At 29.8% G+C, this 18,770-nt stretch overlaps 1 protein-coding gene across 3 annotated transcripts; it reads left to right on the plus strand.

The window, feature by feature from the left end:
* The first annotated feature begins 1,160 nt into the window (after positions 1-1,160).
* On the plus strand, positions 1,161-11,616 carry LOC108689924 (CD151 antigen). Of its 3 annotated transcripts, none has more exons than XM_018196903.1 (7): positions 1,161-1,428; positions 8,181-8,278; positions 8,925-9,119; positions 9,353-9,523; positions 9,667-9,759; positions 10,561-10,701; positions 10,968-11,616. In XM_018196903.1, the coding sequence occupies exons 2-7, from the start codon at positions 8,201-8,203 to the stop codon at positions 11,013-11,015; spliced, it is 726 nt and encodes a 241-aa protein (XP_018052392.1). In that variant the 5' UTR covers positions 1,161-1,428; positions 8,181-8,200; the 3' UTR covers positions 11,016-11,616. The 3 variants fall into 3 exon arrangements, with proteins under 3 accessions (XP_018052392.1, XP_018052390.1, XP_018052391.1); XM_018196901.1 differs by having other exon boundaries at positions 1,161-1,416; XM_018196902.1 differs by lacking the exon at positions 1,161-1,428 and adding an exon at positions 7,619-7,804.
* The last annotated feature ends 7,154 nt before the right edge of the window (positions 11,617-18,770 follow it).

Consider the following 18,770-nt stretch of genomic DNA (forward strand, 5'->3'; position numbering starts at 1 on the left):
ATATTATTTTTTAATATTTAATATGGGAGTATTTTCTAGAGATGTCCAATTATATAATACCTAGGGTATCATATAAGATACTTCTAGAGAATACTTCCATAATATTAAAAAATATTATATATGGTATTCTCGAAACATTGTAATAATTGATTTTAATTTTTTTAATAATATTCATATAACAATCTAAAAATATTTTGCACTTATAGGTTTAAAACCGTCGTAAAGATATAACATATCTTTACGACGGCTTTAAACCTATAAGCGTAAAATATTTTTAAAATATTAATGTAAAGATATGTTTATACATAAACATAGAAATCGATTAAATCCTGAAATACTCAATACATTTTATTGTACTATTAGGTAAAATAAGTATTTTATAATTTGAAATATTTGCATTTCATTTTTATAGTTATATTAAATCAGTATACAACGGCTTTAATATACACAGTGCGCACTAGTTTCTTCCAATCGAATTCGAGAATATGTATATATAAACATTTAAAAAATTATTACTTTTTTTCTGTATTAATTTTGTCACTTGGCATATTAATTATATTAATTATCAAATAAAAGCCCCCGCGTGACAATTGAAATTCCGCGTAACAAAAGTTGTTGGATCACATTCATCTTAACAGCAAAAATCGTTAATTTCTTGTATTAGTTACCGAGGTAACATTAAATCAACAAATCGCCTTCTGCAGGCAACAGTTTGATTATCACATTCACATTCCTATCCGAAAGTAGGGCCTTGTGGAGCAGGAACTCCCGAGAAGCGGTTCTTGTTCCATAGTGTGTATGGATCATCGTGTGTACATACATCATACTGTGTGCGTTACCAGTGCATATGTGCCAATGGTTCCCCACTTTCGTTGGCTCCCATCGTGTGTTTTCCTCGTGCACACCGGCAGACCGGCTCGTGCACAATGGCTCGCACTATAGTTAGATCACGATGGTAGTAAACGCGTATACGCAATTTATGGTATAGTAAGCCATGACTATATGAGAAAGAGAGAGGAGAAGAGAGAAGAACGAAGAAACATATTAAGGCTCTACTACGAGAGAATTGGTAAGGGAAGGGAGAAAAACAGGAGGGAAACAGAAGGACGGAGATCGAAAGAGAGAGTGCGAGCGAGAAGTTCACTCAGTCTTAACGTTTCAGTTTCACTCCAGTTCAGTCTGAAAACGTGCGCGTCCAACTCGGTGTTTCGATTGTCGAATTCACTCATCAGTAACGTGATATTAGATTCAACATCACGAGATCTATATATTTTTCCTGAAGCATAAGCGACTCATCGTTTCAACGTTTCCTTTCGAGACGAGGAAAGCTTTCCAAGTAGAGAAAGGAATCGTTTGTTTTTTCATTTCCCGCGACTGCCGCCGGCTGGAGAGAAAGGGACCCAGCCAGGGACTAGCGTGAGTAAAAATGTTAAGTAATCGATCGGCATTAGAGGATACCCGCGTGATTCTCACGAGAACTTTACGTTTTTTCGAGAGACGAGGAAGTTTGGAGCAAACACACCGAAGTTGCGATGATTCATCGTTGAATTGCCATTTGACGCGCGGTTGTTAAATATGATTCATATCTATTCGATTTTTTGCTTAGCGATTTCTTATTTCGGTCGGAAACATTAATTCTTTTTTTTTTCCGGGAACTTCTTCTGTGAATACTTAGAAGTGAATCTTTAGAATTGGTATTAATATCGATATAAATAAAGTCATCGGGTAAACACGCAGAATCTAACTTATTTAATTTTTAAAATAACTTCTAAATTAAACTTACTTAACTCAATGGATAATTTTATCATAACATTGTACTAAAGATGTGAATCAGAAAGGAAGTGTAATTAGATATCATTTGGTTCATTGAGGAAATGTATGTGAATTAACTTACGCCCACGTTTGTTAAATAATATCAATCCGTAAAGTAGCCAAAAACAAGAAGACAACAATGGAAACTTTCTTGATTAGTATGTTAATTTAATTTACACCCAGAACAAACTCGATGACTAATAAATGAGAAAGTTGCTGACTGCGCCAGTAATTGCGAATTTACTGCCAAGTTTCATCGCGTTAATGTCCTCAAGTAGTATTCATATCATTTCGTATCAATGTGAAAATAATAAATTAGTTTCTTAAGAAACTGTAATTTCGGCTATTGTTAACTTACGAATTTTACAATTCAATTCAAGATAATTAAAATACCGTTTTCCTTGTTGACTTATCATTGTATAATCCAATTTTTATATAAGAAAAATATTTTTATTTTTTAAACTTCTGTTGATTTGTTTGGAATTTTTTCTGAAAGAGAAATAATTATAATAATAAAAAAGAATTTTCTGTTAGATGTTACGCGTTTCATTGAGTTATAAAAATTAATTTTTCAATTTTGTAGCAGTGCGTAATAAGATCAACAAATTTCCGATCTATAAAAAAAAGTGATGAAATAAAAGAACTACTACTGTTTTTCAAAAACATTTCTCAATAATATTCTCTTATAATCATCCTTTATTTCAATACATTTATTAAAATGATGAATTAATTTTTATATGCTAAAAAAATATTCTAAATTTTTGTCCTTAAAATTGATTTAACACTGTGGAGCTTATTTTTCTTAATCATTAAATAAATTATCTTTTTGTACAAATCGAACTTCAACCTTATAAATTATTTTTATAGAAAAATTTATTAATAATAAAAAACTAATCTCTTCAGTTAAAACTATTTTAAGAATAAAAATTCAGAATATTTTTTTAATAATATAGAAAAATTTAATTCATTCTAAAAAATATAGTGATAAATAAAGAGTAATTTATTGAATATAATAAAAATATGCAATTATTTTATTTTATCACTTTTTATCTCTTTGTTTCAGAAACTTTTAGACTTTTTTACATATTATTACAATTATTATGTATTACATTACAAATTAAATGAATAAATATTAATATCCCTCTAATCTGCTCCGACAAAAAAATCGAGAAAAATGCATTAATTATAAAATTATAATTATTTTCTCACAAGAGTCACTCAATATTTGCATAATGCTTCAACTTTTAAAAAGATTTCCTTGTTAATCGGATATTCCAAGTACAATTTGATCGTTAAGCATTAAGCTTTTTGAAATGTCTAATCAATACGACGAAGAATCTCGCGGGAAAGCGTGCGATGTTTCGTTCCGCATAAATAACTTCGCGGAAGCGCTGAAATCACTTGACGAGTTTCCACGCGACTTCAAAATGCCACGCTAGATTCCACACGGAGGTCGTTACACGGTCACAAGCCGATATTATCGATTCTCCCCTCGACATATTATGGTGTTTATGAAAACTACCGTGAATTTACATGATGACGGGACGCTTGTAAATCGCATGAGCAACGATACGCAACGGCGCGGCGTCGCGTTGGAACGCGCTCCGATTGCACGTGTCGCGTTAGTTTGTGGAGGAAGCACGGATCGACGGAGATTACGAAACGAGTTAACTAAATAGGGATCGCTACTTGAAAGTACTATCTGGAAATATTATCTGAAGGAATAAAGCCGCCATGACCTCGAGCCGAGATTTAACTTTCGATTCATTGAAGAGCCGCACCTTAGGCTTCAGCTTCTACCTACTCGGAATTTCTTCTCTCGCCGTTTCTTCTCGAATCATCAGTAAACAATATTGTTCACAAGTGTACGCGTTTATTTTTAGCGCGAGGAAAAAAAAACGTTCTGCTTGTTCGCATCACGCGGATAAACGCGCGATTATACGGCGAGACAAGCGGATGCTGGGCTTTTCGCACGCGAGAAAGACGTGATTATATCATCAAACATCTCCCAAAGACTAATATTAAGACGAGATTCTGAAAATAATTTTGAGAGAGTAGATTATATACGCACGTCTTTCTGTTTCTTCAACATGGAATCAACGACCGTAGATCGCCTGAGATTACATTATAATCGCTCAAAAATGCCATTTTATAAGACATTGAAAAAACAATGTCAGTGATCACGTGCCTGGATAGTAACTTAAGGAACACACCAAATCAAGAGGAAGTCAAAATGATTTTATTTTAATGTCATGAAAATCAAAATGATGATTTTTAATTATAAAATCTTATACTGTTTATTGATATTAATAAAAAATAAAAAACATTTTAATTTTTTATTGACTTTTATGTGTTTCTTCCCAAGAAAAAAAATAAAAGTTAATAAAATCATCTAATTGTCATCTATTTGATATCATTAATTAGTCATTCTTATGACGAATCTCTAACGATTAAGATGAAAAATATGAAACGTAAAATAACATGGAAAATAACGTTATAGCCACATAATGTCATGAACTGAAAATACTTTGTTATTTCTGTGTTATTAGTGGCATAAATAAATTATCAGTTGATGACTAACAACTTTACTAATACGTCGTCGATTGGTCATCTCTATGTTAACAAGTATGACGTTGTAAATACGTCATAAGATAGATATATAAATGACGCCATTATTACATCTTAAATAGGTAACATGACATCAATAATTTAAAATTACTATGAAAATAATAGCTTGTACCTAGCATTTGTAGCATCACATATCCTTTGACGCTGAAAATGAACATTGAGCGTTATCATGAAAAGACATCTTTATACTCCGAAACTGGCCCATTTAATTAATGTAATTAATATAATTTAATTAATGTAATTAATATAATTAGTAGTCATTCTTTTTTATACGAGTTACATGATTTTTTAGCACTAAATAATTTCAAGAATTATAATTCTTTTTGATATAACTCATAAAAAAATTGATTACTAATTATATTACATTAATTTTATCATATTAATAACAATAATTAAAATGCAGATGTAGATGTAATATATAGAGTGCAATATAAATGCAATATAAAAGCTATCTAATTTTGTTATTAATAGAAGAATCTTTATAATTTAACATTTCTTTGTAATTTATTAAGTTGATGTAGTGATTATAATTTACAATTTATACTTTACTATTTAATATGTTAAATTGGATTGTTTTGACTTGACCTCTTACATTCGAACATTATTAATTTTAACATTTATAATTGCACTATCTTATCTTTTTTCTTATTAGGAATTTTTTAACTAAAGAAGACTTCGTGTTAATCAAAACATTTTCATTTTTGAATATCTCTTAAGAAATAAAAAGTTAATGTATTATATATTATTCTAACAAGTAAATTTTTAATCAATTTTTTGAACAAGTTTTTGATCGTTTCTATTTAATACTTTTGCAAATTAATGAGCTTGCTCTATTTTTTCTTTATAATTCCAATAGATACACTGTCAACTTCGATTAATAAATGAATGTCTGTCGCCTTGAGAAAAAGGTAATGTTGCTCGAATATAATATAACAGAGCAAGCGACATGTGTTAGTATTCTGCTGAATAACTACGACGCGGTTTTAGCTGATGATGTAAGAAGATTTTAATTGAAGAGCTCGCGTATGTACTACTTTGCCGAGATCGAATGATTTATTAATGAGCGTTATCGTAGGCGTGCAGTTTTCCTAAGACTAATCCAGCAGAGTTCTTATAATTCTGCGGCGCCAGCTGCGAATTCATTTCATAGGCACGTAGCCTTTGCGCGCAAGGTATTCCAGACTGAGTCACGTTTTATCGCTTCTCGTATCTTTAATAAATCACTCGATATTCAAGTGGCTCTGGAAAACTTATTTGACTTCGAGACTGATTAACACTATTCTTTCTCAGTCTTTCTTTTCTCCGATAACTATTTTAAAAGTGACGTGATGCCGCGAGGTTGACGATCAGAAATTCAATGTTAGAAAAAAGAAAGCCGAATGAAGAGGGCTTCACTTGTGATTTCACTTGTGAATTCACGGAAAAAAAAAAGATTTGTTAAAATAACTAAAAATTGTATTAATTCAGTAAATCTACAGTCAATTGTTTACGTTAAAGTAGTAAAGTTGTACAGCTGAATAAAATAACGATTATAGATTATATGTTTTAATCATATTTGTTATAATAGTACAATAAATTTATTGATACAACAAAGATAACTTTCTATGAAAATTAATTCAATACATAGATTAAAATTTTTAACAAAACCTGTTAGCTAAGATGATGTGTATTTTTGTTACTGTAATAAAAATAATTTATTACATTGACAATTTTCATTGTAGGAAAAAATTAGATGAATTAACACACTAATAATTGCTTAAAGATATAATTTAATCATTACCTCTTCTTAATTATAAATGTTGAAATTGCGCAGCAAGCTATAGCTTTGCTGAACATATAATCTATTCTTTCCGTGTTCATTTCTTCGTGGAAATGAAAAGTAATCAAATGCGCGCGATTAACATTAAGAAAAGTGATCTAAGCCTTTTATAAGATAAGACGGAGGAACCGCGTCACTTGCGAGATACGGGGATTGCAAGTGCAAGCATGATCGTCACGTCATTTTTAATGTTTCGCTCTGACCGTGGATTACTTAATGCGCAGGTAGAGAAACCACTTTCTCTCTCGGTCTCTCGGTAACTCGGTGTTTTCGAGGTGGTATACCGATGCGTGACCGAGGTCTGTACAACGCATTACAAAATACGCAATCTTAAGTGGGCGCGGTATGCGATATTATAAGAAGGATAGCGATCAACGCGCGCAAAGCCATTCTTCGGGGCCGCATTGCGTCATTGATCGTAGTAAAGTGCAACGTGCACGTCTGAACAGGTGAACGTGTTCTCCAGAAACAGGATTTCATTATGTGAAAACGTGCACGTTTCCTCTCAATTCGACGATTTACGGAGATAAAGATCGCCGCGCGACGCTGTTACGCGTTCGACAAACAATAGTGTGCAATTGAACCGTGTGCGCAGTATTTTCAAAACAGGAAGTCGCCGACTCTGCTTTCCGAGTCGTAAAAATTCACATTGATCACGAACCTATTCTACCTCTCGACTCATTAGTCTCATTAATAGTTATTAGGACGCCGGATTCTATTGCGTATAAATTATTGCGCGAATTATTGGGGAAATGAGAAAAAGACTTAGTTGAAATTTTAGCCTAATTCGTGAGAAATGCAATTAAATGAACAATAAAATGAATATTTTGTATACTTAATTGAAATAAGAGTAATATACCTTTCTGAAATTTATTTATAAATTATTAATTTGTTTATTAAACAATAGTAAGTGAAAATTAATCGAGAAATATTCAATATAAATAAGCGAAAAAGACTATATTTTGGTCAAAGCCAGGCTTGATGCTTAATATATAATTAATAAGGCTTTTTTAAACGAGCAATTATAGTTATTTATAAAATAAAAATCATTTTTTTCATGAAAAGCTTTATAGCATTGTACTTATTTAATTAAAAAACGATTTTTATTTTATGAATAACTATAATTGCTCGTTTAAAAAAGCTTTGACTTATTAATTATATTGCGTTGCATGTACACGAGCCTATTTTTCTATATTGATGCTTAATATTTTTGTATGAATTTTTACAATTTGTAATTTGCTTAAATTGGAAATTCTACAAATTCAAATAAAAATATTATTAGATTTCCCGTTTTGAATACAGACATTTCTTTATTCATTTTCATTTTATTCATGTATCTGATTAATTAATTAAATAAAGTTTGTTTCACGAATTAAGAAATTCATTTTTATCGCGTTATGAGTTTCATCTCCCGAGTCTTTAATAATCATGATGAGGTTGTCGCGCCTATGGATATGGTCAAGGCTATGGTGGACTGCCAAGGTACTTCAAACTAGGTCAAACATAAGTCTGATGTCACTGAGATGTATCACATAATTAAACGACGTACGTGACTGTTGTAAAAAATTGTCTAATTATATTCGTTAAAACTCATCTTCGGGTCTTTCAATGTCATTATATTTACAAGAAAAAAAGAGACAAAATAGTGTAATGGATAAAGGCAAAGAAAGAAAGATAAATTAAACTAAAAATAAGACTTTAAAAATTGCGTTTTACAATGAATTTTAATAGGAAAAAAAGAGCCTATTTGAACGTGATTCAGATTCTCATTACGTCACACGAAATATATTACAATGTTATTAACTGTTAAGGAAAAGCTGAAAATATTTGCAAGTTACAGCGCTTTTGTCTTTTTAATGTTCTAATATTTTATTGTTCATTTTACTTAAAATAATAACAGTTTTTATTTGTCTATTAACAGAGTTTCGCAGATAAAAGGGAATGGGATACGGCACGGAAATGGATGGCTGCGGACGTTTCATGAAATATTCCCTGTTCTTCACGAACTTTGTCATCTTCGTAAGTTCTAGTCCCAAATGATTTTGCTGAAGCTGTAATATACAAGAGATAAACAAAATAATGTGAAAATAGAAAATATACTATCTACTAGAAAATACTATTTATTTGTTTTATTAATAAAAAATTAGTATCAAATTTATGTTTAATACAGATTCTATCCTTGTTGGAATAGAGTAGTAAATAATATATCATATTCTTCTAATAAAGCTTCTTCTAATTATGTAAAATATAAAAAAAGGAAATTTTTTTCTTATTCTACTCTTTAAAACTACAGACGATATTTAAATCAGGCGATTGCATTAGCTAAGAAAGATGTTGAATTTTCAAACGATTTTGAAGAAATAAAATAAGAAAATTTTTCCCTCCAATATCATTTATAAAAGGTTCTACTAAAAAAATAATATTAAATAATACTTAAAAAAAAAAAACAAACAAACATTGATACCTCAAGCATTATTATATTATTGAACAACTATTTCAACAAAGATAGAAAATATTAAAACAAATGATGTGCCAATCTCTTATTAATAAAACAAATAGTCAAATAAATAATGTAATTCCAAAGTAAAAAGTATTCATATTATTTTTGTCCACTGTGCATTAATATATAGAGACAATTAAATTCACTGATTGATTTATGCTGCAGATTGGCGGACTTATCGTAACGGGTTTAGGCATTTGGGCCTTGGTTGACAAAGTACCATGGATAGGCGAACTCGTGGGAAACGATCTGTTAACTGGTGCAGTTTATGTTTTATTGGTCGGCGGAATTATCGTAGCGTTTATCGCCTTCTTCGGATGCGTCGGTGCATCACGGGAAGTCAAGTGTATGCTCCTGACAGTAAGTACCAAATCTATTTTCGAACCAGGAGAATGTTTCAATCGATAAGTGTCTCGATTTCCAACCTCCACATCCAGCCTCCATTTGGCGATTGTGAACGAATTTAATCTCTCCGGAAACTTAAATTGATTAAACGTTGAGATCTTATTATTTTTAAAGTTCATCAAGTTGAAACTTGTTAAGATAAAGGTTATCGACTCAGATGATTAATAAAATTTATTGTTTTTTTTCAGTACTTCATAATCGTATTCTTGCTGTTTGTAACTATGCTCATCGGCGGCGTTCTGGGATACATTTTCCGCGAAAAATTGCTGAGTACGGTCGACAGAGAGATGAAGAGTTCGTTGCGGCTTTATGATCATCGTAAATCCATTCGTGATGCTTGGGATACCACGCAATCGACGGTAAATATTCCCATGCACGCATTACGTAAATAAAAGTTAATTTTATCAGACGATGAAACTCGAGACACGATCCCGAGTGCGTTTTATCTTGTTTGTATCCAATGATTGTTTGGACTTTCCGAAGCTAATTCAATTCTCTTTAGCTCCATTGTTGCGGCGTTAACAACTGGAGGGACTGGGGAACTTATGGCCTCAACGTGCCAAATAGTTGCTGTCGAGAAATTTCACCTGGCCAGGTAAAAATTAATTATATTTTAATATAAAGAAGAAATGGACTATTTGAGCCAAGCTAGTTGTCAATTGCTATTATTATTCAATGTCGTAATATAAAATAATTACACATAAATTCAAACATTTCAAGTTGGAATGATTGAAAAAATTTATGTGTAATTATTTTATACTGGACCTTGAACAATAAAGCAATTAATAACTAGTTTAATTCAAGTAGCCTTTTTTCTTTATAAATAGTTATTCAATACACACACATACACACACACACACACACACACACACACACACACATACTGAATAGTTATTCATTACAGTCTATTAAATAATTATTACATTGTATTTGCAATTGCGTCATTCGATGAAATAGTTTGTCAGTCAATTACATTCGTACTTAATAACAGCAATTTGCATGCGCGAATCTTACATTATAACGTGTCATGTTTATAAAGCGTATCATAAACATATTTTCATTGCTTAATGTTTTTAATCGAAGTTAATTTGAAGATTCTAGTCTTTTTAAAAAATGGAATTTTCCTCAGTACATCTGGTGACAACTTTTCAAAAAAACACATTAAAGACTCGAAATTGCAATTTGACGCGAATAATTATTCGCGTCTAACAATAAGTGATTCTTCACGCAATCCACCGATTTCGCTCGTTCGAGTACCGTCAATTTGGCCGCTATTACTTAATCGATTGAGTCTTCACCGCCCCAATCTACACCTCTCACACTTTCACTCCTCCGATCGGCTTTCTCGCGAGAGAGGAACTGCGTTTCTCATGGTCGTTTGATGGTCTGCTTGTAGCGATTCAACTGCAATCATAGCCCGGATTCGATAAATCCTTCCAATGCTTACGTAGAGGGTTGCATCAATGGAACACGAGTCTACATGCAGCAACACGCAACCGTTGTGGGTGCTGCTGGTATTGCAGTCGCATGTCTTATGGTAAGAAAGCAGTTTTTACTTTGACATTTTTTATTTTGATATTTTCTCCAATTAAAATTAAAGCCTCAACGCTATAAAGTCTAAGCCTAAATATTTCTTTTACAATTGAATTAATTTTAAAATTTGTATAACATTTTCTTTTTTCTTTTTTAAAATCGTATGACTAGCATTCTTGAGCACATTGTATTCAAGCAAATACTTTCTTTCATTTCTTCTATCTCTCATTAATATTTAGTAATTATGTTTTAATTCTTGAAACATTGCAGTTTTTCGGAATGATATTCTCCTGCGCACTCTTTAAGATGATCGAATGACAACAGGACATCAATATAGTCTGAGGCTGTCTCAGATTTCGTAAAAGCGAACGAGGAAAATTTCTTCGAAATTTTCAGAAGATACAACTTTACCAATCAGTAAAATTACTTGTCGCCATAAACGAGATTGATTATACGTGATAATCAAAAACAAGAATCTACATCCGATTGTACAGATCTCGCTGACTTATTACACACTGTTATATCTATAATGTCAAATTTAAACTAATTTAAGTTGCCACTGTTCCTCTCAATATGTCTCAATATTACTTTACACTAAAACAATAATTAAATTTGACATTATATAGTTTCAAATTTAATCATTAAAAGTATAAAATAAGTATAAAATAACAATATATTGAGTAGAATCGAGTGCGTGGTAACTATTAGGTTTAAACTTGATATTACATACAGTTTATAGTACATATATAGTATTATGCATCATGATTACCATTATTCTTTACAGTTTTATTTTAAGTTATATATTTAAGATATTTAGATATATACATTTGAATATACATATATCACTAGTATGTTAGTGCATCATACATGTACTTTTCATACATGTACTGTGCCGTAATAAACATAATAATGTATATAATATTGTGTATATAATATTATCTATATGATCCTTCCAATAATTATTCTTGATTGTGTGATATTAAATCAATTAAATAAAACGTAACAATTTATTTTCAACTATTAATTATAGAAAGTGAAAATGTAACAATTAATTTTGTATTTCATAATGGCCATTTATTTTTGTAGCTTGCATTAATTATGTTTTAATTATGTTTTTTTATTAAAAAAATAATTTTATAATAGCATTAAATCTAAATAGAAATAATCTTAATTTAATAATATTATAATAATTTAACAATATTAATAAAATATTTGTTTTATCAGATATTTGTCTTATAGAAACAAGAAACATAAATAAAGATTATTTCTCATTAAATTAATTCTGTCAACATATTATTTTTTTGTAAGATTTAAGGCTATATATAAAATATATAAGCATAGCATAACATTGCATAGCAACCTAGTACATAAGACTGTCTGAACCAATAAGTCTTCCATCGAAATAGAAAAAAGATTCTCTCTTATAAACCAGTATCTACTACGCTGTAGAAGCTCTCCAAAAGCCTTCGGGGGAGAGATTCCGTTTGATTACAAATCAATTGCCTATGGTATCATTATTTACATCATTTTTGTCGACAGTTCGTCGACACACGATATTACACAACGAACCATGCTATTTTTAACATTAAACTACATGTTTTATATTGTGAATTGTTAGGATTATTTTAGTTTTACTATATTTAAAAATGTTTATTTTTTTTTTATAAAATAGATAATTATAAGATGGTGAGAATTCACAAGGCCGACCACCGCGTTTTTCTTTCGTTTTAAATGAAAAGCATCAAAGCAGTATATTTTTATTGAGATTTTAGGTGAAGAGAGGGGCCATATTCTAAATAATTATTATTTTGAAGGTTATCGTAAAAAAGATGTAATCTACAACATACCATGGTTTATTGTTCACTATGTCAAAATGATAATTGTAAACCACCAACCATTTCCAATCTCCTAAATGATGTAGTAAAATAATATAACAGAAAAAGTTGCTAACAAAATAATAAAATCAAATGTGTACACAAAACCATTGCACAATGAAAAAAATGATAGATATAACAAAAATATAAAAAAATGCATAAAACTTACAAAAAAATTTACTTTGCAACCCAAAATTCTTAAAATGTGACATTATATGGCCGTCCTTGGCGCGATCTGCCAATCGACTGGGAGCCGAGGAGATTTAAATGCGAATCACTGCATGATAGCAGCACAATCTGATAATGTCGCATTTATAAAATATCGCAATGGTTTATAGTGTATTACTGTTCGTTGTTGGATTATTTACGCTACTATATTCTCTACTTTAAAAACATAAATTCTTTTTTAAAACACAAATTTTTTGCTTTAAAACACGAATTCTTTGTTTTGAAACAAATTCTATGCTTTAAAATACAAATTTTCTGATATAATAACTTTTATCCTTTCGGACTAACATCAATAACTTGCTGATTAAGAATAAAAAACTATTATTATATAAATAACGAGCAGTTTGATGTTACAAGTAGATATGTCATAAGACAATACACATAGACGAATTGTTGGTGCATAAATATTTTGTAATTTGGTGCATAAATATTTTATATATTAAAGATGGTCTAATATAAGGCCGAAACGTTTATGTATTTAATTATGTGGAATTAGATTACAATGTATTGTAATCAATCGCTAATGATATCTGGAGTTTGTGGTGTATACCTTTAATCTTTCCGTTTTTACAAATTTTCTGCTTTAAAGATACAAATTATTTTCTTACTTAACTTTAATTTTATATTTGTGTAGAAAAGTGCTTGTAGACAATTGAGCTGTAGGCAATAATATATGTAGGCAAATGTAATTTCGTCTCTGAAAATTTTGTGCGCAAAATATTTGTAAAAGGCAAACGACACTATAGGCAATCGATTTGTAGACAAAAGGAGCCATTCAAAGCCTTCTATCTTGTGGAGTCAACTGTCAACCATAGACTGAGACAAACTTTAGAGATCTGTTTTTTATAACGGAGCTATAAGTATCAGTATACACTTGTTGTCATCAGTATACTTAGAAAATGTAATAGATGTAATTTGAAGAGGAAAGCGAAATAGATTTTAATGCAATCCAGCACAGTGATAAAAAATAGACGTAACATCCATATCAAATTAGAGAGTGAGAAACTGAAATTAAATCTGACCAATCAAAATAAAATTTACTAAACTTGATAATGGCTTATTTTTCTTCTTATTAGTTAAATTTAATCACTCTCTTCAGAATTGTAATTGTAAGGTAATCAGGCCCAATGTAGAGGCCTCCTAAGCTTTGAAAATTTTTTGCTAAAGTAAAAATTGGGTCAAAATTGAAAATTAATGATCATATTAGAAAGAGAGAATATTTCTGAACATTAAAAAAAGTATGAGTTCATATATTTATATAGATGCAATAGAGATTTAAAAGAAAGGTAGCATTTAAAATTACTTTAGCAAAATATGTACCCAATATGAACCGCATATATGTCTTCTCTTTTTTATATTTGTGACAAATGTCACACTTATGCATATGCTCGGACATGGCTGCTCACATTGGTATCACCATATAAAGAGTTCCTCTTTTTTTTAATTATAAACAAAACGTTGTGACGAAAATATAGTGTAGTAAAGCATGAATATAGAACTACAATAACATGAATTACGAAAATTAATAACCGTTTTCATAATTATAGAAAACAATTACTTATTTATGGAATATTATATCATGACGTATCAATTTTTTCTGTTTTTACACAAACAAAATGAATAATATGATCTATGAATCGATACAATCGATTCATACGGATCGCTTGTTCGAATTTTATCATCTGTTAAATTAATCATATAATCATATACAAATAGCGAGTGATCAATTTTGGAAAACGGCCCAAATTGGGCCCAATTATCTCATTATCATCTAACGCTTTCTCTTTCTCATTCTCTTGTTTGTCCTCCTCTTAAAGATGCTATTTTTAAATCCATGTTAAATTATGATTATGTCTGATTATCGAAACGTAATAAGTTTGTGCGATATTTTACATGACATTCGAGAAAATAGATAGTTGCTTAAAAATATAGAATAGACTAGAGAGCAAAGTGCCATTTTTGACATTTTTTGCTCTAAAACAAAGAATATTTAAGTCTCACAGATCGTGCTGCTATTTATCGAAATTAGAGAAACTAGATTTATCGAAACTTTGACTATACGAAGGGCATGCAACAAGTATACGCATATATCTTTTAAAATTTAAAAAGATATTATAAATTTTGCAGAGAAAGTCATTCGGTACTTCTTATTTCCCGTATACAGAAGTTCCATGTGGGTAAAAAGTAACAATTCTTCTATATCAAGTTCGAGATGATTCTAAGAAATCAAAATAGACACTTACTAAAGAGTTTTTTTTTATTATAAAGCATCGACCTATATTAAGTAAATTTTGGTTAAGAAACAAAATTACAATAAAAATAAAACAAAAGATACAATAAAAATGTCAATCTCATAACACAGATAGTAAAATTATTAGGATGATTTTTAGTAAAAATGCAACTGAAATCTCTCGGTAATTATTCAGAATATGGCCTTCACCTCTGATTTCGATGAAATTAGACTCATTCGATGCGTTTTTGAGTCGCTATACTTCATTACTTTGACAGATTTCCTAATCTAGGTCAATTTTAACGCTTATAATATCTCAGTTCGCAACGCCGACCCAACGTTTTTTCCTACAGATTCTTTCGTTTCATGCAAAAACGCGTCGGAAGTGAAGGCCGCATTTTGAATAATTATCAATCTCTGTGTAAAAAAAACCATTAATGCTGATTCTATAATGAATTAGTAGTAGGAAATCTTACAATTAGTTTTAATCGGTGAAGTTAATCAATCAGCATTAGTCATACAAGCTATTTGTCAATTTCACTGATCTAGGATTACCGATTTACTCATTGTAAAATTTAAGGACAAGAACAATCTTGGCACTTTTTACTCCAGTAATACAATAAACAAATAAACTTTGCTACATTGTTATTAAAAAAGTACAAAAAAAAGTATAATAAAAATAACTGTTTTAATAATCGCACTATTAAAACAATATAATAAGATTAACAAATACACATACTTAATCTAGTTGCAAAAATGATCTCTTTAGACCACAAAATAACTGCGATGTTAAATATTTTACTTTTGGCTTTCAAACGCACGGGCACGTCCGCGTAAGCTTCCTGCAAGTTATTAAGCAGTTATTAAGCAGCACGAATTGTGTGGCGTGAGATTTCCATTCTTAGTTGACGAATGGTGGAATTTTCTAATGCGTTATCATTGAAAAACAAGGAGTCGACCTTTTTCCCCGAGAACCTTTACTCCCTGATCTATCCTACACTACTCAACAAAATTGTATGAAGATGTTTAAAAAAGCATTTTACAGAAATCTCTATTTTTCAGATGAGTACTTAAAAAATCTTATTAATATTTTATGAAATTATACAAACATAAATAAAGATACATCAGATCTCAAATTTTTTTTGAAATTTGCGAAGTTTCACGGAGCAAATTAATAATTACACATAAATGCGATTTACGTCATTCGATAAAATGAATCTTTATTTTTAATTTGTTTTTTTATGAAGTGTTTGTTTTTGTACAATTTTTTTTCTCCGAATTATTCAGCAAAAACGATTCTTTTTGCTTCTATGTTGAATAACTCGATGAAAAAAAATTGTACAAAGATTAATAGAAAAGCAAATTAAAGTTAAAGACTCTTTCAAAAGCTATAAATCTTATTGGTGCGCAATTTTTAATTCGTGCCGTAATATTTCGCAAATAAAAAATTTTGAGATTTAATGCATTTTCATTTATATTTGTGTAACTTTATAAAATATCAGTAAAAGACTATTTTCTAAAGTATCTGAACAGTAGAGATTTCAAGCTATAAAACGCTTTTTTAATATGCTTGATACAATGACTTTTTACGAAGTTATTCTATCTTGAAAGTTGCCTATCTTTGTACAGGAAAACATATCTTTTACGTGATCTTTTAATTTTATTGAGTAATTATGTGTTTTCTTTAAACCATTGATTAATCTCATTCTTATTCTATAAAGGTATTGCGATTATCAAAAAATTTATAATAATTTATGAGGTATTTTATATTTGATGTCAAAATGTGCTAGAATAAAGTGTAAAGTATCTCATATTATTAATTTTTCGATAATTTAACTTTAATTTATATGCAGACAATTAGAAAAATCATGTAATTATAAAGATTATATAATTCTCATTAAAAAAAAAATAAACGTGATCGCAAATCTTCAAAGTTGCTCCACAAAACAGTAAAAATAAATATCATCGTATATTATCTTTAATTTTAAATGAACGATAGATAACAAAAATGTTATACTTTGCTTAGTTTTAAAAATAATAATTTGTAACCTTTAGTGGGACACATTGAATACATACATATATTGAAAATTAAAAAAAATTGCAATTATAATTTATATTCTTAAATTTAATTTTGAAATTACAAAACAAGTATTTCTATAAATAAAATAGTGTCATTTTCTATCAATAAATTTAGTGATTAATCATCAATGATAATAGACGATAAAAAAATCAAAGAATTGCCAATAGTAGCTGGCACAAATACATTTCAAACACGTAACTCATACATAATCTTAATTTTTTGGATCGTAACAGTTATATCAAAAGTGAATTTGCGGAGAATATTCTCAAAGGATCTCGCACCAACCTTATGGATATTTTGGCTCCTTGGTGAAATTGTCTGAAAATTTAATATGTCATCCTCCTTACTCCTGAACAAATTGCCTATCTTTGTAAAGGGAAACATACGTGATCTTTTAATTTAATGATGTGTTTTCTTTAAACCATTGATTTATCTCACTATTCTATAAAGGTATTGAAATGCAATTATCAAAAAATTTATAATATCGATAGGCACAAAGTCCAAAAATGCCTAGAGACCGAATTATGGAGCGCTTAAGTATGAGAATGCATCTATTCGCTCGATGATAATCGAGCATCGGTAAGATTGTAACGTATTTACATGTATATATGAAACCAGGAATCAATTCAGCCAACTAAGGTAAAGCTGATGTCTGTGAAGTTAGCATCGCCATTTTGGAAAATAAAAAATCAAAATTATGCTAGATTGTACTAGGTTTGTGCTAACTTATGCCGCAAACCGTAGTTCAATTGACGTAATTAGTTTATTAAAAAATCGAAAATTAAGAACTCAAACGATGGATGTTCCAAGCAGATACTGTATACGTTGCAACTTCTAGATGGTTAGGCCCCAAGCGGGTAGGATATGACATTTAATTTTTTTCGGGACTTCGAACCAATATACTACTGTCTATACATCCCACTGTCTAGAATGATATATTCAATCTATCCGTGATTATGGAGTGTTGTGTGGTATTCCGATTTATGTGGTTCTGCTCATTTATTCTTATTATTAAGGTTCTGTTCGTTTGTAGAATGCGTCGCAGTCTTTACAATTGATTTTGTAAATATGTTAGAATGTAAATTTAAAGGCAATGTCTTTGAATACTCTGATGAAACGTCTTATTTTATTCATCAGAATAGTCTATCCGAAATATTCTTCTATTCTGTGGAAATATTCTTAATAAGCTTAATCTTTCCTGAAATAATATTTAGAAATGGAATGGTGAAATACTTCAATTTGACTGTATTGTTTTTATTCTTATGATTGATGACAATTTTTTAAAACTTTTAATAAAACTGTTGGAATTTGTTATGTAATCTTTTATTGATGTCAAAAATTATTTTTAAGAAGTATCCATTGCTAAATAATATTTTTATGATATCGAAATTCTTTATCGAAATTCTCGGATCTAATAACAATAGTACTTTGTCAACCAGACTCAAAATTACATCTAATTTCTGATAGTGGAAATAATGAAAAAGATAATTTAGATAATGAGAAGTTTGTACTACAAATCGTAAATAAATTATTTTCATTGATTTATGTGATATCTAGAAAATTTAAAGATTTGTCACCTTCTCCCAGTATGAATTTGAGTCTGGAATACAATTCTTATAATTTTATTGATACATATTACAGACTATATATATATATATATA

The sequence above is a fragment of the Atta colombica genome, unplaced genomic scaffold, assembly GCF_001594045.1.
Source record: "Atta colombica isolate Treedump-2 unplaced genomic scaffold, Acol1.0 scaffold281, whole genome shotgun sequence".
Classification (NCBI taxonomy): domain Eukaryota; kingdom Metazoa; phylum Arthropoda; class Insecta; order Hymenoptera; family Formicidae; genus Atta; species Atta colombica.

Excerpts from the sequence above, each read along its gene's own strand:
- LOC108689924 (XM_018196903.1), top strand. The coding sequence starts at position 8,201 with ATGGGATACGGCACGGAAATGGATGGCTGCGGACGTTTCATGAAATAT. Across the intron at positions 9,760-10,560 it reads GAGAAATTTCACCTGGCCAG|CGATTCAACTGCAATCATAG; the intron begins GTAAAAATTAAT and ends GTCTGCTTGTAG. Across the intron at positions 10,702-10,967 it reads TTGCAGTCGCATGTCTTATG|TTTTTCGGAATGATATTCTC; the intron begins GTAAGAAAGCAG and ends GAAACATTGCAG.